The sequence below is a fragment of the Trachemys scripta genome, chromosome 24, assembly GCF_013100865.1.
Source record: "Trachemys scripta elegans isolate TJP31775 chromosome 24, CAS_Tse_1.0, whole genome shotgun sequence".
In the NCBI taxonomy this organism is placed as follows: domain Eukaryota; kingdom Metazoa; phylum Chordata; order Testudines; family Emydidae; genus Trachemys; species Trachemys scripta.
This window is the reverse complement of record NC_048321.1, coordinates 5,603,246-5,624,648: the sequence shown is the minus strand read 5'-3', so window position 1 is coordinate 5,624,648 and position 21,403 is coordinate 5,603,246. Positions and strand designations below refer to the sequence as shown.

Below are 21,403 nucleotides of genomic sequence, written 5' to 3'. Positions count from 1 at the left end.
GTGTGGCTCATTGCAGGGAGGGGAGGAGCGGGTGAAAGAGGCCGGATTCTGCTGCAGTCTAATGTCCCTTCTCACTGATCAGCTACAGCAGGGGCAGTGCCAGTGGAGAGCGTCAGGGACCAGGTGACGTTCAGTTGGTTCTAGCTGAGACTGCGGGCAGGGTAAAACTCCCATTGCAAAAGCCAGAGGCGCAAGGAGCGGTTTGCGCTGAAACCCTGACTTGTGGCGCTGACTGGAGCCTTGGCAGGGCTGCGACGTACAGGCGGTTCCGTGTCGCAGACAGGTTAGTTGGTGTCTGCCTCCTGCTCGTGTGGCTTGGCCAGCCTGCAGGGCTCTGATAAGTGTTGTCAGTAACACCCCTGGGAGAGCCAGAGCAGCGTGTTATTCAGGCAGCATCGCCAGCCCAGCTGCTTCAATAAGGAGAGAAGGGAAATAAAAGAACCCCCCATTCCAAAGGCGATTTCCTCAGTCGCCCTCCTTGCCCGAGCCCATCCGATTTCCTGCCTGTATCCACCGCCAGCTTGATCCCTGCCCCCTCTCTACTCCACTCTGGTTTTAAATGTCTCGGGCTCTGGGGATGCCGCGCCTTGGGGGATGAGTCTGCTGCACCGGAGAGCTTGTTAACAAGCCATTCCTGAGCTTCAGCTTAAATTTCTCTCTCTCGCTCCTAGTTACTCCCCAAGCAATTCTTCCTCCTTGCAGCTGGCTATCGTCGTCCCCGCCCCATCCCCTGCCCCCAGGGTACAGCTTAGTTCTGCCTGTCTAGCGTCTTAGCCAGCCCCGTCCCCAAAGTAGCTGAATGCTTTGCCTATGGTCGTGTATTGACCCTCCCAGGGATTTAGCATTATCCCCATTTTACAGATAGGGAAACTGAGGCACAAGGTCTCACACTAACATGGGGAGTCAGAGCTGGGAATTGAATCCAGATCTCGAGGGTCCCAGTCCAAGGCCTTAACTGCAAGCTCATCCTTTTCTTACCCCACACCTCCATTAAGCTGTCCTCATAAATCAGCCCCTCACCTCCCTTCTGTTTCTCTTCTCTAATTCAGTTTAATAGATTACAGGCCAGAAGGGACCTTTTTTAGGGGTACTACGGTACCAGCTGGGAGGGGCAGTCATGGACCAGGACCCCATCGTGCTGGGTGCTGCATGTTATTTATTAGGTGTATTATGGTAGCAGCTGGGACGCCCAGGCACGGACCAGCAGTCCACTGTGTTCGGTGTGGTACGGGCACATCAAAGAGACGATCGCTGCCCCACAGAGCTCTGTCTCATCCCCTCGTCTGATCCAGGCCGTGTCTGATCCCGAGCTAAAGCCAGGATTCCCAGTGCGGTCGCGTGGGATCTGGAGTGAGAGGGGTCCTGTCTTCTCAGCTCTGCCAGGATGCCTGTGTGGCTGGCTCTGATCGGCAGGAGCCCTTCCTGCTGCTAAGGCCTCATCTCATGCCCTCCCCACCTGCAAAGCAAAACGGGCAACCCAGAGCTGCCCCCTTCAAGTGGCAATTCTGGCATTTGACCACTGGGGGTCTGCAGGGCTCTGGGAAAACCGGCTGGGCAGTTGGAGTGATTGATAACCAGCCTGTCTATGTGATCTCGCTCCCCCACCCTCCCCTTTGCCCGGCTGGAGCTAAAATAATAAAATGCTGATCTCACACACTTCGCTGGCGGTATCCCTTGCCTCAGCACTGCGCTGCTGCTGCTACTTTCGCCCAGCCTGGAAAGGCAGCGTCCTGGACTGCCAGGGGAAGGTAAGCTGGAAGCCCTGCTCCCGGGGGGTAGATTTCTCCATGGGGCACAAGGCTGATCTAACCACAAAGCTAATATTCTAAGCGGCTCGCTGAAGGGGCGTGGGGCTGCCTTGCCCTCTTCGGCCATTGCTCGTTGGGCTCTGGATTCTCACCTCCGGCTTGCGTTGGAGGGGACAGGCTGCCCATGTGGGATCAGTGCCTGCTTTTCTGGGCTGTAGGGCACGTGTTCCTCTTGTAGGTAGGTGAAGGGATCTTTCCCTAGTGCGTTGAGACGCCTTCTCTGCCTGGGACATCTGCTCTTTAACTTGACCCTCCGGGTAAACAGCTTTGTCTCCTATCATGGCTCCATGCATGATCTTGATGGAGGATGGGTTTCGGCTACTGGGCCTGCTTTCCCCCCACCAAAAGAATATACAAAGCACGACAGGGCTACGACATAGATGCTCCTACAGTGCTTCGCAGCCCAGAGCGCTGGGTAAATGTTACAGACCCGTACGGGTCGGTTTGACTAGTGCTCAAATGTGGCCACCTCTGGGGAGGGCTGCAGCAGCTGTTATAAGCGTTTAGGACAGGGCCCGAGCACCGTAACTGCAGGAGGAATATTAGGTAGGCAACATTGCAATTCCCAGGCTGGAATTTGGCTGGGACTCGGGCTAACAAGCACTAGGGGATCTTTAGTGACGGGGGCTTGTGTGTGTTACACCTGCCACGCAGCCCTCCCTAGTGCCCTGTGCTGACCCAGTAAGGAGAGCGCCACCTATCAAATCCTCCAGTATTGCTTCCTGCAGATCTGGGTGGGTGGCGCTCGGAGGTCTCCTATCCAGCTTCCCAACCCAGCCTGTCCCACTCAGCCTCTGAAACCTAGCTGGACCCCAGTGCCCGGTGGCACAACCGCAGACTGAATTGTTTGGAATAAAACAAGAGGACGGTCAGGTTTCGCTCTGGGGAAAGGCCAAAGGGCTATTGCCAGATTCCCAGAGCCCTCCAGGACATTGTGCCCTTGCTTTGTAGTCGGAAACCAGCTTTACCCCGGTAAGGCTCCAGCTATATGTGAGCACCTGGCCGCTGTGATCTCAGCAGAGCAAGGTCAGGCGGAGTTGGGAGCAGCGGGCTGTTAGCAAGGCTTTTTCGACGTGAGCTGGTGTCTGGTGGCTGCTGCTGCTTTAACATGCTAATGGGTAATAATATAAATAATTCCCTCTGTGGCAGGTACCCCTGGGTGGCTGTCTCTGACCTGTGTTAGATAGGAGGTCAGACTAACCGATCAGAGCGACTCTGTCTGGCCTTAGCGGCTGTAGGCTTGGTTCTGATCGCCCGTATGCTGGTAAATCGAGAGCAACGGCATTGAACACTGTGGTGTGAGATCAGAATCCCTCCTTGTGGCCCTGTGGCCCCTTCTAATTCAACGTTATCCCTATGCCCTGGCCAGTCCTGTCTGCTTAGGCAGTCAGAGTGCCCATCACCGTGGGGGCTGGGCCCTGTGCCAATGAGCTTACAAGCAACAGGCAGCAATGTGCAGGGCTTGAAGCGGGTGACGTAGATGCTCTCCTTACACTGCCAGAGCTGGGTAAACGGGCTGAGGGCATAGGTGTCGACTTCCCCAGTTCCCGCAGGGTGCTTGACCACCGCTCTGCCCCAGGCCCAGTCCCCACTCCACCCCTTCCCCAAATTCCCCACCCCACCTCTTCCCGCCCCCACCCCTTTCCCCAAACCTCATCTCCGCCTCTTCCTGCCCCCCACCCTTCCCCTTCCCCCCCCAGCACCTCCTGAACATTGCTGAACAGCTGATCACGGTGGGCGGCAGGCACTGGGAGGGAGGGGGAGGAGCTGATTGGCGGGGCCACTGGCGCGTGGGAAGGCTGGGTGGGGGAGGAGCTGATTCACGGGGCTGCCGGTGGGTGCTGAACACCGACTGTTTTTTTTTCCATGGGTGCTGCAGCCCCAGAGCACCCACGGAGTCGCCGCCGATGCCTGAGGGTAAAAGCGACTCAGGCCCACTCTTTAAGACGCTTCCCAGCTGCGGATCTCCGAGCACCTCCCATTTTACTGATGCGGGAAACTATGGGGCTGTCTACCCTTGGAGTTCATAGATTCATAGATTCCAAGGCCAGAAGGGACCGTGGTGATCATCCCACCTCTGTAACAGGCCAGAGACCTACCCCCAAGGAATTCCCAGAGCAGAGCTGTTAGAAAAACATCCAGTCTTGATTAAAAAATGGTGTCTGATGGAGAATCCACCATGATCCTTGGGAATTGTTCCAGTGGCTAATTACTGTCCTGGTTAAAAACGTGCACGTTATTTCCCGTCTGAATGTGGCTAGCTTCAATTTCCAGCCATTGGATCGTGTCCGGCCTTTCTCTGCTAGTGTGAAGAGCCTATTATTCAATACTTGTTCCCCATGTGGGTACTCACAGACTGAGATCAAGTCCCACCTTAGCCTTCTCTTGGTTAAGCTAAATAGATTGAGCTCCTGGAGTTTTCGAATCCTTTAATCCTCCCTGCAGCTCTTCTCTGACCCCTCTCCGATTTATCAGCCCTGTGGGAGCCCCGAGAAAACCCACCGCACCGTGTAGCACTTTGCTCAGTGACTTTATTTAAGGCCCGTTTCTCTGCCCTGTTTCAGACCCCGCTCCAGCGGGGAGGGGATGGGATGGGGCGGCCGTCCCACCTGTTCTACAGCTGCCAGCTGGCACCGCTCTCCGAACGAGCATCACGGGACATGACATTGGGCGCCAGGCTGACCCGTGTCCAGCCAGGTTGGCAGATTCCTGGAGCAGCTGCCTTGGCAGTTTTGATCAGTCGAAGGGCGGATGACGCTGGCTGTGTCACCTCTCCATCTGCCCGTTAGGTTCCGCCCCTAGCGCCCCTTCTGTGCCCAGCAACCCCCTTCAATCCCTGGCCTACCCCCCTCACGCCTGGTGCCTCCTCCACCCCCAGCACGACACCCTGCATCCCCCTTGTGCCCTGTCCGTCCGTCCCCAGGGCATCCATTCCCTCTCCAGCTCCATCCTTATCTCAGTGCAGGTGCCCTCCCTCTGCCACCCTTAGCCCAGCACCACCTCCATCCCCATCCCTTCCAGCATGGACCTATGGCCCCCAATGGACTCTCTCGTCCCCTCCAGGGGCACCCTCTGCATCCTCCCACCCTGCTCAGAGCGTCTGCTTCAGACTTGCTCCCTTATCGGCCGGGGCCAATGGCTGCGGGGCTGGGATGGGTCCTGGGTCTCTGATAAGGACACTGAGCTACTGCAGCCGTTTGGAGACAGGGAGGGGCAAGATTAGGGGCTGATTTAACCATTCCTGCCATGGGGCCCTTGTGCCGAGGCTTTGGGGAGGGGGTGGGAGATGAGGGCAGTTAATGCACCATCCCCTCGGGAGGGGCAGGAGGTTGGCTGGGCCTGGCTGCTGGATTCCTGCCCACTGCTACTCTGGACCCTACAGCGTCTTCAGACTGCCGGAATGCCAGGGAATTCAATAATATCCACCGGCAGTGAGTTCCACAGGCTAACCTCACTAATATCCAGTGTCAAGGAGTCCCACAGGCTAACCTAATAACCATACAGTTGCTGGGAGTTCCATGGAGCAATCTCACTAATATCCAATGGCAGGCAGTCCCACGGGCTAACCTGATTAATAGCCAGTGACAGAGAGTTGCACTGTCTAGTCTCACTAATATCGAGTGGCAGGGAATTACACAGACTAACCTCGCTAATATCCGGTAGCAGGGAGTTCCATGGGCTAACCTTGCTAATATCCCACATCAGGGAATCCCCGGGGCTGATCTCACTGATATCTTGTAGCAGGCAGTTGCAGAGGTCAATGTCAGTCCTGTCCCTCGGCAGTGACCCAGAGGTCTTGTGTGGCAGCAGGGAGTCCCATGGGTGAACCTTATGAATGCCCCGCTGCAGGGAGAGCCCACATCTGTTTGTGTCCCCACCCAGGCTAAGTCTCTGCTTGGTTGCTGCGGAGGGGTTGCCTCCGACGCTGCTGAACCATGACGTCCTACCGGATGGAGCTGGAGAAGTACCGGGACATCGACGAGGAGAAGCTCCTGAGGGAACTTTCCCCCGAGGAGCTGGACCAGCTCGACCTAGAGCTGCAGGAGATGGATCCCGAGGTGAGGCCGCCCCCAGCTGGCACAGGAAGGGGGTGACGCTGCGGCTTGGGGACAGTTGCTGGCCTCTGCGCTCCAGACTTCAAAGCCTCAATCCCGTCCCCACCCCACCTCTGACCCTGGCTTTCACCTATAGCTATGATGGTCATAAAACTCTTCGAAACTTAGACCAGTGTGGGTCGCAGGGGAGTGCAGTTCAGTGGTTAGAGCAGGGGGCTGGGAGCCAGGACTTCTGGGTTCTATTCCCAGCTCTGGCACTAGCTTCCTGAGTAAACCACTCCCCTGCTGTGTGCCTCAGTTTCCCCGTTGTAACATGGGGCATAGGCGCCAGGCTTCATTCATTGCTATTTGCAAAGGGCTTTGTGCCCCTCCTCAGGGGCAGGGGGGCGGTGATCTCTATGGGGGGCTTGTCCCGCCAGTGACCCCTTCCCGCCTCCCTCTTCCAGAACATGATGCTCCCAGCCGGGATGCGCCAGCGAGACCAGACCAAGAAGAGCCCGACGGGGCCGCTGGACCGGGACGCCCTCATGCAGCACCTGGAGAAGCAGGCGCTGGAGACAAAGGAGCGTGAGGACCTGGTGCCATTCACCGGCGAGAAGAGAGGTACCACGGTAGTGTGTGTGCGGGGGTGTGCACGGGGGCTTGGCTCAGCCTGACCCGGCACTGGCACAAATGGTACAGTCTCTTGCACTTGCCTGATCGCCCCCCTGATTGGGGGAGACGTGCTTACAGCCCAAGTGGCCCCCCATCAGAGCAGGGGCAGCACCTGGGGACACACCCCCTCCTGTGTCTCTGGGTGGCCAAGCAGTGGTGGGTCAGGCGGACCAGGCCAGGGAGAATGGCCCAGGGCCTATTGGGGGCCCTGCCTTGGCCTTTGAGGGGTGGGCAGGGCTGTCCCTGAGTGCTGCTGGCCGAGTGTCTGCCCAGGTGCTGGGCTGCAGGGCCAGGAGGGAAGGGATTATACGTAGCTCAGCCCAGGAGCTGCGGCTGCTCCAAAATATCTTGGTGAGCTGCTCGGCTGTCCCGTCCGATCCAAGCTGGGGTCCCACCAGCCCAGGCACTGCAGCTCCTGGCCCCGGAACCCACACCTTGGCCTGGCCACTCCTCTCCCCATAACCCCAGGGAGCCAGCAGCGACTGGCGGGGCCAGCTCCTTGGGGCAGGGGCAAGGGCAGAGCTGCTGAGGTTCTGGGGGGCAGCAAGGGCTAGTGGGCACCAGTCTGGGCCTCAGGATACCTGATGTTCTATTCCCACTGGCCTACGGGGGGATCTTGGGCAAGTCCCTTTCCTTCTCCGTGCCTCAGTTTCCCATGTCTCCCAAGTCTGGTTGGTCTATTGAGACTGGGATCTTCAGGGCAGGGAGCGCTTCCCACTCTGGGTCTGTACAGGGCCCCAATCTCAGCTGGGGTCTCTGGATGCCACCCTAAAGGGCCAATGCTCTATTCTCTGACTGGGGACCCCTCCTGTGAGGCTCCTTCCCCTGAGCCGCCCCCCACAGTGCTGCGCACCTCAGGGTCCATTCCCCGGCGTCACCATGGCCCCAGCCCAACGGCCTCCTGTGGCAACCGGCTTCCATTTCGGCTCAAAGGGTGTCCGGGGCCGGAAGTGACTCCCCTGCCCCATCCGCGGGGCCTGGGGTCCACCTGGTGACCCCAACACCTGGGAGACTCACCAGGGAGGCCCAGGAGGGAATGGGCCACGGGGGGCAGCATAGGAGGAAGCTAAGTCCGGGCTCTGCCCATCCGGTGAATGCCCAGGGCTGCCAATCAGGGGACGTCTTCTGCCACATTGGACAAATTATAACGAAAATCCTCCTGACCCCACGGAGATCGTGGCGCTAAAGGATCCACCTGGGGCCCTGGGAGCGCAGGGCCCTGGAACATCAAGGCGGGGCCCTGGGGCAGAGACAGAGTCCTTGGGAGATGCCGGGTCGCCTGCCTGGCTCCCGAGCACGGCTGAGCTCTAAATCTGCCTCTGGCTGCGAGGGAGCTGGAGTCGCTGGGAGCGTCAGGCTGAGCTGGGGGGGCGGCTGGGAAGCAGAGCTCTCCGACGGCACCCTGCGGGGAGGGGATCCTCCCGCCTCGCTCCGCTGGCAGGACAGGAGCCGCTCACTGTGGAACCCCCGTGACGCAGGTGGAGGCAGCAGGCCTGGTTCTGGTGCGTTCACGCCCCTCTGTGCTGCTCTGGCCTGGGTGTGGTTGGAAACGGTGCCCCTGAAAATCCTCCCTGTGCCGGGGCCTCCCCAGCCCTGTGCCCACCCTGCCCCTACCCCTGCTGCAGGGGGTGGATCGGGGCTGTGGCTGTAGCACCCTGTGCTGTGGCCATTCTCTGCTCCCCAGGGTCCATACAGGGTAGGGCGGGTGTGTTGCACTGCACTGTGCCTATTCTTTTCTCCCCAGGGCCCACTGGGACCCCGGGCTGCTCCACCTTACCCTGGGTGCCAGGCAGGGCCCGGCAACAACCCAGAATCCAGGGAGAGCAAAGGCCACCCCGCACCCCAATCCTGCTCCAAGCGCAGGCGCAGAGTGACTGGGATCGGCCCCAGTGCATGGGCTCCACATGTTCTGTCCATAGCCCCTGGCCACCTGATGGCCCAAGAACTCCCTGCTTCCCCTTCAGCGCATGATCACAAAGAAGTGCTGGCACTGCTAGGCTGCGAGCCCAGGGAACCGGGCCAGCTAGTCAGCTACACAGCGTCTCTTGTGATGGGCTCTGTGCCGCCCTGGAGGGACGTGCGGCATCAGAACCCGCCACGATGCACCCGTGAAATGAAACCCAGGCCAGGGTGACACTGCCCCCAGTGCCCCAGCTAGGCAGGAGGTGCCTGGAGCCGTTGCTACTGCAGCTTCCTGAAAATCAGGTGTCTGACAGTGGCTGGTTTCCCCTGAAGCTAAGAGCCCCGAGGTGCTTCCAGGCTGGTTGGTCACATCAGAAAAGCACTTTGCTCAGCTCCATCTCCCCCAACCTTCCTCTGGCCCCTGTCCAGTGCAGGACCTCCTAGTCTATGCAGTTTCCCATCCCGCCCCGTGACCGTGGCCTGCGAGCACCTTCCAGGCGTGCATTAAGCCACATGACTGACCCCTGCCACGAGTGGCTTGTTCTCTCGCCAGGGGGAGTGTTTTGGTGGTGTTGCTGTGTGGTGTTGGAGAAGGGCTGGGCAGAGAAGCAGACCGGGGGGGTGGGAGGGGTGCAAGGCTGGGAAGAGCCAGTCCTGGGGGAGTTCATGCTCCAGTCTGGGACCAGCCCCCGAGGAAGCCCTAACTGCTGCACAGATGGTAGAAAGCTCCCCTGGGCTGGAGGAGCTGGCAACCATGGTCCTCGGATTTTGGGTCTTCCAGAGCTGCTGGGCCACTGAGCTGTTTGTGGGTTAGGCCAGAGGCTATTCCACACGAAGGCAGCATCGAGAACGGCGTATTGGGCCGGTCCTGATCTAACTGATGTGGGATCTCACGCTGCTGCCAGCACCAATCCAGGGTGCTACCTTCTCTCCACCTCTGTGCTGATCAGGACCATCTGTCCCCTGGTGCTCCCCCGTCTGTCTGTCTGCACCTGTTGTCTCTCGACTTAGACTGGCAGCTCCTTGGGGCAGGGGCCCTCGCCTTGCTGTGTGTGTGGTGGGGCTGGGACTCTGCGATACACACCCTGGTAATCTCTAGCCCTGGGGGCTGGCACATGCTCCCAGCTGTGAAGGGGCTGGAGCGAATGAGTCACAGGAATTTTACAGAGCTGAGGCCAGAACTCCCTGCGGGGCTGTCAAAAGGATCGGCCGCACTCTTACATTCTGTCACTCAGCGCTGCCTGGCCTTTCAGTTGGATTCTCCTTTGCTTCCTGTCCTGACCTCGTGTGGCTGTTAAACAGCTACAGCGTTCTGCCCCAGAGGTGGCTGCATTTGTGCATCACCCGTGTCAAGGCTCCTTCCCCACTCTGAACTTTAGGGTACAGATGTGGGGGCCTCCCTGAAAACTTCTAAGCTTAACTACCAGCTTAGATCTGGTCCGCTGCCACCACTCCCAATGTGCTAATTCCCTTCTCTGGGTAGCCTTGAGAGACTCTTCACCAATTCCCTGGTGAATACAGATCCAAACCCCTTGGATCTTAAAACAAGGAAAAATTAACCATCTCCCTCCTTTCTCCCACCAACTCCTGGTGGATCAAGATCCAACCCCCTTGGATCTAAAAACAAGGAAAATCAATCAGGTTCTTAAAAAGAAGGCTTTTAATTAAAGAAAAAGGTAAAAATCATCTCTGTAAAATCAGGATGGAAAATAACTTTACAGGGTAATCAAACTTAAAGAGCCCAGAGGAATCCCCTCTAGCCTTAGGTTCAAAGTTACAGCAAACAGAGGTAAACACCCTAGCAAAAGGTACATTTACAAGTTGAGAAAACAAAGATAAAACTAACACACCTTGCCTGGCTGTACTTACAAGTTTGAAATATGAGAGACTTGTTCAGAAAGATTTGGAGAGCCTGGATTGATGTCTGGTCCCTCTTAGTCCCAAGAGCGAACTCCCAAGAAAACAAAAAGCACAAACAAAAGCCTTCCCCCCACCAAGATTTGAAAGTATCTTGTCCCCTTATTGGTCCTTTGGGTCAGGTATCAGCCAGGTTACCTGAGCTTCTTAACCCTTTACAGGTAAAAGGATTTTGGAATCTCTGGCCAGGAGGGATTTTATAGTATTGTACACAGGAGGGCTGTTACCCTTCCCTTTATAGTTCTGACAACCCGTCTGATCTGGGACGGCAATTCCTGCTCTGGCGCTGGGAAGCAAGCACTCCGGGGCAGAAGGCACTGTGGGAATCGAAGATGCTGTCACCAGTCGATGGCTACCTGGCATCAACAGGCTGCTACTTATAACCTCGTGGTGGCAGGGGGAATAGAAAACACATCTTCCTACTCCAAATGTCTAGGCTCCTGCCACGTGAGCTGCAGAAGAATCTTCACTGGCTGCTGGCAGTATAGGGCATATGACACACATGCTTGATTCCATGCAGCAGAAGGCAGTTGAGCGCATACGCCGCTATGTTACGGTTCTAACCTTCGCTGCTCTCCAGCCCAGATGCTAACCCCAGTCTGTCTCTCTGCAGGGAAACCCTTTATCCCAAAGAACCCCCAGCGGGAGATCCCCAAGGAGGAGCAGATCACTCTGGAACCCGAGCTGGAGGAAGCCCTGGCCAACGCCACTGATGCAGAGATGTGCGACATTGCAGGTGAAGGGCTTGGGGCCCTCGAGGGCAGCAAACCCCGTCTGCTTTGGGGCCACAGCGGTGTGGGAGGCAGCAGTGCCCTGCCTGCGTGCTAGTGGTGAATGCCCGGGGCCCTGGCTAGACATCGCTGCAGCTGGGCGGCTGGCATTTCTGGGGTGGGTGTGTTGTGACTGGGGCTGAGCTAAGGTTGGCCGGGTCCTGGCACCGGGGGTGGGATTCAGATGGAGCTAGTGAGATGCTCAGCCCCCCGGGTTGGGTCATAGGTTTAATCCCACGCCCAGAGACCTCTGGAGCATGAAGCACCAGCTCTGTGGCAGGAGCCGAAAGGTGAGGCTGTTGGCCAAGGCTGTAGCAGGCTCATCATCTGCCACGTGTGACCGCTCAAGGGGGTGGGAGATGCTGAGAGCAGGGAACAGGTCCTGCCTACCCCACAGGGGGCCTGGACGTCATCATGGGGAGCCGGGGTGGGTACCAGGAACAACCTCGGGGCTTAGAGCTGGGGCCAGCTGCCCTAAAACATCCCTGTGGGGACGCAGCGTGTGGGATCGGTCAGGGGGAGCAAATGACAGGCCCGTGGGCACAGCTCCCGCTGAAATCAACAGGCATCTTGCCACCTATGCCAGGGCTGGATTTGACCCCTCAGAGCTCCTGTAATTAGCGAGTGTGGCATGTAACTGCCGTGGGGCTAGTGGCAGGGGACTATGTTGCGGTTTGGGGTCTGTGGTGTGTGAAAATGCCTGCCCAGACGGGGCAGACTTGTGCAGACTGAGCATGCCCGGGGAGCTCGGCGTGTGCGTGCAGGCAGAGGGGGGTTTGTGCGTGTTGTATGCACGTCCCTGTGTGAATGCACGCGTGTGAGTGGATGCATGCGTCTGGGGGTGTGTGGATAGGCCCCTGTGTTTGGGTGCCTCCCGTGTGAGTCCATGCGCTGTGTGATGCCTGTCCCTGTGCCTATGTGCATACATATACCCGTGTGTCTGCGTGGTTGTATGCCCCTGTGCGAATATATGCATGTACGAGCTTATGTGCGCGCGTGGACCCATTCGTGGCCTGGTGTATGCATGCGTACATGTAGATGGTTGTACCTGCATGGTTGTATGCCCCTGTGCGAACACATGCACCTATGTGAATCCACGTAGGTGTGAGCACATGTGCACGCGTGGCCTGGCGTGTGCATATACTCCTGGGTGTTTGTGCCCTCGCCTTCTTTAAGGGGCTCCCTGCGGCTCCAGTACATGCAGGCTGGCTCGTAGCCTGGCACCGATACATAGCAGCCCTCTGAGCTCCCCGGGTGGGGGTGGGAGGGCGTCGAGGGACAAGGGGGTAAAGCGAGCACAAAGCCCGGCCTGCTCGAGCTCCGGGACCCAGCTTTGGTTCCCTGCCCCCACGCCGCCTCAGAGATGTCACTGCTCTTGCCCATACAAGCCATGATGAGCTCGGATTCCCAGAGCTCAGCAGCGAGCGAGCTGGCCGGGAGCCAGCGGGTGGCTAAAACGAGAAAGGCAGGCTCCAGGGCTATCCGCTTACACCCGCCGGGGAGATGCTAGGCCAATAAAAATACGTGGGGCATGTGGTGAGAGATTACATTTAGGGGCTTTTCCTATGGCCTCCCACAACCAGCCGCGGTCGGGGTGTGAGTGCGGCCGCTGGGCTGCCCTGTGGCCTGCCACGGTAATAGAGAAGTGCCGTCAATCCCCAGGGTCATGGGGCACCTTGTGAGCCCTTCATGTACAGGAATTGCTTGCCCACCCACTGACATGCAGCCACCTCTGGGGTGGAACACGGCAGTTATTTATAAAAGGCATCGTCACCCACTATGTGCATGCTGCCATCTCTGGGATGGAAGATTTTAGACAGGGAGCACTCTCTCAGTGGTGAGACACAGCACCTTCTGGCGTGGAATGTGGAAGCTGCTTGTACAGGGATCCCTTCCTCTTTGCTGAGATGCAGCCACCTCTGGGGTGCAAGGTGGTAGCTGTTTAACAGCAAACAGCAACACTCCGACTGTCACTTTAGTGCAGTTTATTGTATTCCCATAATACAAGAACTAGGGGCCACCAAATGAAATTAATAGGCAGCAGGTTTAAAACAAATAAAAGGAAGTTCTTCTTCACACAGCGCACAGTCAACTTGTGGAACTCCTCACGTGAGGAGGTTGTGAAGGCTAGGACTATAACAGGGTTTAAAAGAGAACTGGATAAATTCATGGAGGTTAAGTCCATTAATGGCTATTAGCCAGGATGGGTAAGGAATGGTGTCCCTAGCCTCTGTTTGTCGGAGGGTGGTGATGGACAGCAGGAGAGAGATCACTTGATCATTACCTGTTCTGTTCATTCCCTCTGGGGCACCTGACATTGGCCACTGTCGGCAGACAGGATACTGGGCTAGATGGACCTTTGGCCTGACCCAGTACGGCCGTTCTTCTGTTCTTAGTGAAATTGGGCAGTTCCCTTCTGCCAGGCAGGTGCAGGGTGAAAGCAGAGAGCTGCAGCGACTCCCATCCCGTACCTCTGCAGCTCAGACTCTCGGTCTTTGCTATTAAACCCTGCGGCCTGTTTGCTGTTCCCTCCCCAACAGCCATTCTGGGGATGTACACCCTGATGAGCAACAAGCAGTACTACGAAGCCATCTGCAGCGGCAACATCACCAGCACCGAAGGCATCAACAGTGAGTGAGCTCCACCGGCCTGCGGGGCGGGCGGGTGGGGTTTGCGCTCATCCCACGCGCCAGCTGACTCCGGTGGGGTCGCTCAGTCTGTCGGAGAGCACCAGGCCTGGGTCCCTAGGTCTGGATTGTCCCACCTGCGGGGCTGTGAACCTGCTGTCAGGAACCGCGGGCTGTGAAACCAGCAGATCTGGGATGAGAACGAAATGGGGTTTATAAATTCCTCTCGGTTTGGATCGTTATGAGTAACGCAGGGCAGGAGGTGTCAGGAAACAGAGGGGGACAAATTCTCCCAGCATTTATCCTGATGTAAATCAGGAGTAGCCACAGCGAAGCATCTTTGGCTGATTGGCGGCGTTCCCCTGGCTCCGAGGCCGGGTGATGCCAGCTGAGGTTCGGGCCTGGTGGAACGTGAGAGGGTTGGGTCGGCGAATCTCCCCCTGCCGACCTGGTGGTGCGTGTGTGTTTCCCACCAGGCGTGGTAAAGCCGGATAGGTACAAACCAGTCCCAGACGAGCCGCCGAACCCCACCAACGTGGAGGAGACCCTCAAAAAAATCCAGAGCAATGACAAGGACCTGGAGGAGGTCAACCTGAACAATATCAAGGTCAGCTTCCCCCAGGGTAGCAAGGGGCATGGGAGAGGGTGGGAGCCCCGAGCCGTGGGGGCATCTGACTGGTCAAAGCCCTGGGGTGAAATCCTGGTCCCACTGATGTCAATCATAGTGGGGCCATTGATGCCTTGGGGCCAGGACCTCAGCCCCTCGAGGAATAGATATCCACCTCCCTCCATCTATCTATCCCTTCATTCCATCCACCCGATATCCACCTCCCTCCATCTATCTACCCCTTCCTTCCACCCACCCGATATCCACCTCCCTCCATCTATCTACTCCTTCGATCCGCCCATCCAATATCCACCTCCCTCCATCTATCTACCCCTTCGATCCGCCCACCTGATATCCACCTCCCTCCATCTATCTACCCCTTCATTCCATCCACCCGATATCCACCTCCTTCCATCTATCTACCCCTTCGATCCGCCCACCTGATATCCACCTCCCTCCATCTATCTATCCCTTCATTCCACACACCCGATATCCACCTCCCTCCACCTATTTACCCCTTCGATCCACACACCTGATATCCATTTCCCTCCATCTGTTTAGCCCTTCCTTCCATCCATTCCTTGATCCATCTACATCTATCTACCTGTGTACTACTTTGATCCATCCATCTACTCCATCATCTATCTACACTTTGGCTGGGGCCACCCTCTCTGGAAATGCCAAGGTCAGGGCTGGCTGCCAAAGGGAGAGCATATACTTCCAAGATTGGTGGGTAACACTGAAGTTAAACTCCCCAACCAGTCACAGACTGTGTTTCTGATCCCCCACACTGGTTATCAAGAAGCAAAAAAAGGAATCACCCAGCCACCTTTATTGCATTCCAGTTCTCTGGGTCCAGTACAGTGAGAAGTTATTTAAAAACTCTGCTCACCAATACAAAATGTTCTTCTGAGCCCAAAGGGTCAGCCACTTAACCAGGTCAGTATAGGTTTGGATCTTACCCAAAATACCACGCTGCTGGCCAATCCTTTAGTATCTAAAACTAAAGGTTTATTATAAAGAAAAAGAAAGAACAAGAAGAGAGATGTTAAATGGTAAAACAGTCACATACATACAAAGACTTCAAAGTCTATATATCACAGTAGTTCTCAAACTTTTGTACTGGTGACCCCTTTCACTTAGCAAACCTCTGAGTGCGACCCCCCCTTATAAATTAAAAACATTTTTTTATATATTTAACACCATTATAAATGCTGGAGGCAAAGCAGGGTTTGGGGTGGAGGCTGACAGCTCGCGACCCCCCATGAAATAACCTTGTGACCCCCTGAGGGGTCCCGATCCCCAGTTTGAGAACTCCTGATATATCAGGTTCCTAGCAGTATTGGTGAGTTTGCTGGCTTGAAAGTCCCTCTGGAACACACCCACAGCTGGGATGGGTCATTCAGTACGTTGTCAGAGCTTCCTTTATAGAAAGGTTCCTCCAGAGGTAAGAAGCAGGAATGAAGACAAAATGGAGAAGATGCAGCTGCCTTTGATAGTCTTTTGCCATACGGCCTGTGCTTCCTTTGTTTCCAACACATGGCTTGGAAGCCTTTTCTGTCCACAAGCATGCCCATGCCTTCCGTGCTGAGTGATAAGGTGTATCCTCTGCCTTCTCTCAATGGGTCAGTTGTATAGCTGATGGTCCTTAATGGTCCATCAAGCAGGCTAGCCAGTGCTGATGCCAAACTGTCTGGGTGTGTCACCCGGAGGAAGCATAGCGCAAATCTGAAATACAGACATACCTACATATCTATAACTCATAATACAAAGATGATACAAACACAGAAACGAGATGATCGCATCTGGCAAGTTATACCTGACATATTCCCCCAGATTCCATACAGCATCACACCCTTGGATCCATCCATCTACTTCATCATCTATCTACCTCTTTGATCCATCCATCCATCTATTCCTCCATCCCCTTGTCCATCTACCCCATTGATCCATCTCTCTACCTTATCCACCCCACCCTATCCCTCCCTCCATCCACCCATCCATCTATCTCATCCACCTCATCCCTCCGTCCCCCATCCCATCAACCCACCCACCTACCTCATCCCTCTGTCCATCCCTCCATTGTGATGCAAGACAAACCCGTGAAGGCTTCCGTTTTCTCACTCTCTCCTCCTGCAGGACATTCCCATCCCAAAACTGAAGGAAATCTGTGAAGCCATGAAAACCAACACCCACGTGAAGAAGCTGAGCTTGGTGGCGACTCGGAGCAATGACCCCGTGGCCAAGGTAAGCCCTGCAGCTCCCGACAGACGGAGCCGCTTGGAGCGTCTCCGTTTGCCGTTCCCCGCCAAGCTTTGACAAGCCGTAGCTGGCACCAGAATCGTCGGGGAGTCTGACTCTCCCAGAGGGAAACAGCTTCCCCGACGGGGAGAATTTTCCCTGGCTGGAGACTTAAGCCCCGGCTGGATTCAGCCAAGCCCTTAAGCACCGGCATAGGTCCCGTTATGCTCAGTGGATACATCTATACTGCAGTCTGGAGGTGTGACTTCAGCATGTGTAGATGTGCCCCGTGCCCGGTTGATCTAGTGAGCTCAAGTAACAAAACGGTGACGCTCCAGCAACCCAGGCGGTGGCAGGGGCTAGCTGCTTGTGCACATCCCCAGGGGCCTGGGTGGGCAGGTCTAAGCCAAGCAGCTTCCCTGCTGTTTTGACTTGCGCTAGCTTTGATCTAGCTAGATCTCAGGTACGTCGCCTCCCTGTCGCAGCGTAGACACAATCAGGGGGGCTTATGCTTGGGCTTCGGTGCTCTGCTGAATGGAGTCTTCAGTCACGGCCCCTCAGCTTGGCAAGCAAAGAACCACTCGGGACAGATGTGAGGCACGACGCTTAACGCACTCTCTGGAGGGAGCCCTGGTGACCAGGCCTTGTAAGAACCAGACTAGAAGACAAGCTACAGCTGAGGAACAATTACCATTAGCGATCCCAGTGTGGTCCAGTGCGTAGGGCCCTGGCCTTGGAGTCCGGGGTTCTGTTGCCACTGGGTGACCTTGGCCATGTCACTTTGCCGCCTTGTGACTCAGTTTCCCCATCTGTAAAATGAGGGCGATGATGCTTGCCTCCCTTTGGAGATCCGTGGATGCAGCGCAATAGGGAAGAGCTAGGGGTTATTCCAAGGCCTCTGGGTCGCAGGTGAGGGTAATTAACTCTTGGGAACAATTTCCCGAGGGTCTTTCAAGGCAGCCGGGATGTTTCTCTCACAGCTCTCTCATGGCCTTGTTTTGGGGAGGTTCTCTGGGTTGTGTGAAGCTAGTCGGGCCAGATGGTCACAGTGGCGGCTGTGCTGACAGGCCCTGGGTAGACTTTTCAGCTCAGAACCGAACCCCCCTTCCCCAATCTCAGCCTGGGGCTCCGGGACCATGCCGCAAACCTGGCTTGGCTGGAGCTGCATGTACACGCGCTGTCCCTTAGCCAGCAAGAGCTGGGAGGGCGGCTGCGTCTCATGTCGCTCAACAGCGTCCCCGGTAACTACCAGCCTTGACTTCCATCCAGACAGTGTCCTGAGGGTGGTGTCTACCTTGGAGGCCCTTATGTGGGGGCCAGCGACCTTTTAGCTTCGTGTTCTGTACGGGGGGCCGCGTGGGGAGGATGTCACCACAGCAAACCCTGCTTGCAGGCTGTGAGAGGTCGATGCGACTGACTCTGGTCTGGGACTCCCACAGGCTGTGGCTGAGATGCTGAAGGAGAACAAGACTCTTGAGAGCCTCAACATCGAATCCAATTTCATCACCAGTGCTGGGATGATGGCTGTCATCAAGGGCGTGCAGCAGAACACCGCGCTGGCCGAGCTCAAGGTGGACAACCAGGTACGGCCGTGCCCAGCTGCCAGGGAGCACCGGGGCGGGGTGCGAGACGCGGCTTGGTGGGGGCGTGGCACCGGAAGGGCAAGCGAGCCCAGGCGTCATCTGACGGGTGGGCGGGAAGCGAGAGGTGGGGCGAACGAACCGACCTGTGTGCTGGAAACCCCTCAGTATTAATCCCAGCTTAGCTTCTGTGGGCATATGGGGTTTCAAATCCTGGCCCCATTGACGTCAGCGGGAATTTGGCAATTGATTCTAATAAGAGTATGACAGGGTGGGTGCCTCTGAGTGCCCCCTTGTGGCCTGGGATGGCTCTGCAGCATCCCTGCCTCAGTTTCCCCTCACCCAAGTTTTTATGAGGTCCAGGTGTTTAGTTAGTCCTGCCCCCTCAGGCTAGGAGGCTGCTAATTATGACACAGCCAGGGCTGGCCCCATTTCTCCTTAAAGGATCCAGTCACCCTGTGACAAGGAAGCTGGCCATTCTTTGCCTCAGTTTCCCCCAGGTAAAACAGGGATAATGCAACCCAGGTTTGTAAGGGGCGTTGACCACTTTCCCTAGCCAAGGGCCAGGTATTGTTCTAACACTCCCTTATCTGTCTGGGAGTTACGAGGGGTCACATTTGTAGACAGAGGCTAATTATTAATTAGCTGGCAAGGGCCTGATCTGGGGAGGGGTGGAGCTCGCACTGCATCCCGTGTGTACATGGAGCAGGGGGCGCAGTGCCTTGCAGCCATGGGCTGTGGGTGGGGTAAGGAGAGGCCCCATGAAGTGAATGGAAAGGCTTTGGGTGACTCCAATAGGCCTCGGTTACTCAGGACAGCCAGATGCTTGGGCTGGGTATCTGGATCCAGAGCGAGGGATCAATGGAGGATTGGGACCAACCAGCCATCTGCCCAGAGCTGTCAGGCCTGGGGTGGGCCCCACGCTGGGCCACCGGCCCTGGCGAACCCCGACCCAGTTAGATCCCAGCGGCAGGGAGCTCGGCAGGATGGATGGTTCTGCTCACCTCGCCTGCCCCGGTGTCGTGCCGCCACACGAGCGCTGCCCTGCCCTGCCCAAAGCTGCTCCTGGCTCCGAACCCCACGGGCAAGGGACCCGGCCTGACAACCGCTCAGCCTTCCCTGCACACAGAGAGAGAGAAACAATGGCTTGAGCCTTTTGCTCCAGGCTACCATCCTCGGGCCCCCACAGGTGCCGAGGCTGGGACGTGTCCTGGAGGCCTGGGCGCCCGCCTGGCGGGACCCTAAGCACCGCCTGAGTCTGAAATGCAGCCTCCAGTTTACTGACAAGGTCTCCCGGAGGCCGGTGTCCGTCCACAACAATCCCCGGTTTCCCGGGGGTGAGTAACAGGAGATGAGGCCTCTCACCCTAGGGGCCGGCCTTGCTTTGTAGTCACCCCCCAGCAGCTGGTGTGAGATGAGTCTGGCGGCTGTCAGGCCAGCTCCCAGCCGCCTGGCAGTCTCTGCGGAAAGACCAAGGGCCGGCTGGGCCCTGGGGGCTATGGACGGCAGGGAGGGTGGGGGGGGGGTTGTTTCCAAGGCTACCCAGGCCTGCAATCAGGTTCCCAGGGCCATGCCCCACACCAGGGCTGGTGCAGCCCGTGTCAGGCAGGCCAGTTGGGAGGCTGGGGAGGCTGGTGGGCAGCCTGGGGGAAGGTGGGAGCAGAGCTCCCCGCCCCTGGGGCTAAGCTCGGCCGGGCGGTGGTACCCACCGAGGCTGCCGTTCCTCCCCCCACAGTCTCAGCGGCTGGGGGACTCGGTGGAGATGGAGATGGCCGCCATGCTGGAGAAGTGCCCCTCCATCATCCGCTTCGGGTACCACTTCACGCAGCAGGGACCAAGGGCCAGAGCCTCCATTGCCATCAGCAAGAACAACGAGCTCCGTAAGTAGCAGGTCGGGGAAGGGTGGGGAGGGGACAGACCGACGGCTCGACCCCCTCCCCGGCCCCACTGCAGCGGCTCCGGGAGCCCGAGCCCCCTTGGATTTACAACAGGTCCCCTCGCCCCAGATTTACCCCCATTGATGCGGCTCTGCGGACGGCCTGAGGTCTGGTGCTCTCTGCTCTGGGGCGACTGTACAATGCTGCTCCCCTCTAGCGGCTAGACCAGACAGAGCCGGTCCGAGGGTGGCGTTAATGGTGCCGGTTCTTTAGCTTAAGCAACCGAGACCTGTGCATTTGGATGTGGTGGTTTATGAGTCAATTCCCAGACCCCGGTGTCATTCCATGTGCTGCTGGTTAGGACAGGAAGTGAAGGCTCCTCCAGCCGGCTGACCCTGCAGTGGGGGTGTGAGAGGTCAGAATGGGAGAGCGGGCCCTGGACTTCACCCAGGGCAGGGGGATTAAGACCCTGCGAGTGGTAACACTCCCACAGACCATCCCACTGGATCGCCCGTTCCTGATGGATGTCAGCCTCTTCACTTCCTGTCCTAAACCGCCCAGGGGCATTTTCTTCCTGTTCGTCTCCGGGATGGGCCAGAGCTAGATCTGGGGAGGGGGAGGGAGGTTGGTACTTGTCGATTTACAGAGGGTGGGGTGGGGGCCTCTGGGCTCAGCTCTGCCCCACCGACCCCCTTGCTATGTCTGCCCCACAGGTCGCAAGCAGAGGAAGACATAATGCCCGGCGCCGCCGCAAGCCAGCCCGTGTCTTTAACGCCTCTCCGTGCCTCGAAGCCATGGTGCCCCGCGGCCAGGGCGCTGCCTCCAGCGCAAAGCAAAGCGGAGCTTTTTGTTCTTTTTGTAGATTTCCTGGAGCCGGCCCTCAGCTGTCGGCCCCCCGCCCCTCTCCCGCCCCATCTAGCACTTGGAGTCCCCGGCTCAGGTTACTCGTTCCTAGGAAGAGAACTGAAGCGAGTATTTTGGTTCTCACTGTAAATAAAGGGATCACCATGCGGACAGAGGGCCTAGGCTCGGGCACTGGGGTGGGGGGCGGGGACCAGCACGCCGTAGGGCCGGGAGCCTCCTCCTCCCAGGGGCCAGTCCCAGCTGCTTCAGAGAAAGGGCACTTCCTCCCCCCGCCCCGCACCCCGGGCTGCAGCAGGGCCAGCCCCTGCCCTGCGGGGCCAACAGAGTTGAGCTGGCCAAGCCACAGATCAGTCCATTTGCCCACTAGTCTCCCAGCTCCCCATTCCGGAGAGTGACCCCCTGCTCCTGGATTCGCCCCCACCGCCTGCGCCTCCCTCCTTTGCCCCTGGAGCCCCCCCTCCCCACCCCTCAACCCCCTGCAGCCCCCCTCCTCTCCCCCCA

General features: G+C 57.6%; 1 protein-coding gene across 2 annotated transcripts; it reads left to right on the top strand.

Moving 5' to 3' along the window:
• The first annotated feature begins 33 nt into the window (after window positions 1-33).
• On the top strand, window positions 34-20,891 carry TMOD4 (tropomodulin 4). Of its 2 annotated transcripts, none has more exons than XM_034756713.1 (10): window positions 34-283; window positions 5,691-5,866; window positions 6,310-6,466; window positions 10,950-11,072; window positions 13,647-13,736; window positions 14,210-14,340; window positions 16,480-16,587; window positions 18,021-18,164; window positions 19,897-20,041; window positions 20,752-20,891. In XM_034756713.1, exons 2-10 carry the CDS (start codon window positions 5,744-5,746, stop codon window positions 20,772-20,774), a joined length of 1,044 nt encoding a protein of 347 aa, XP_034612604.1. In that variant the 5' UTR covers window positions 34-283; window positions 5,691-5,743; the 3' UTR covers window positions 20,775-20,891. The 2 variants fall into 2 exon arrangements, with proteins under 2 accessions (XP_034612604.1, XP_034612605.1); XM_034756714.1 differs by lacking the exon at window positions 34-283 and adding an exon at window positions 306-1,748.
• The last annotated feature ends 512 nt before the right edge of the window (window positions 20,892-21,403 follow it).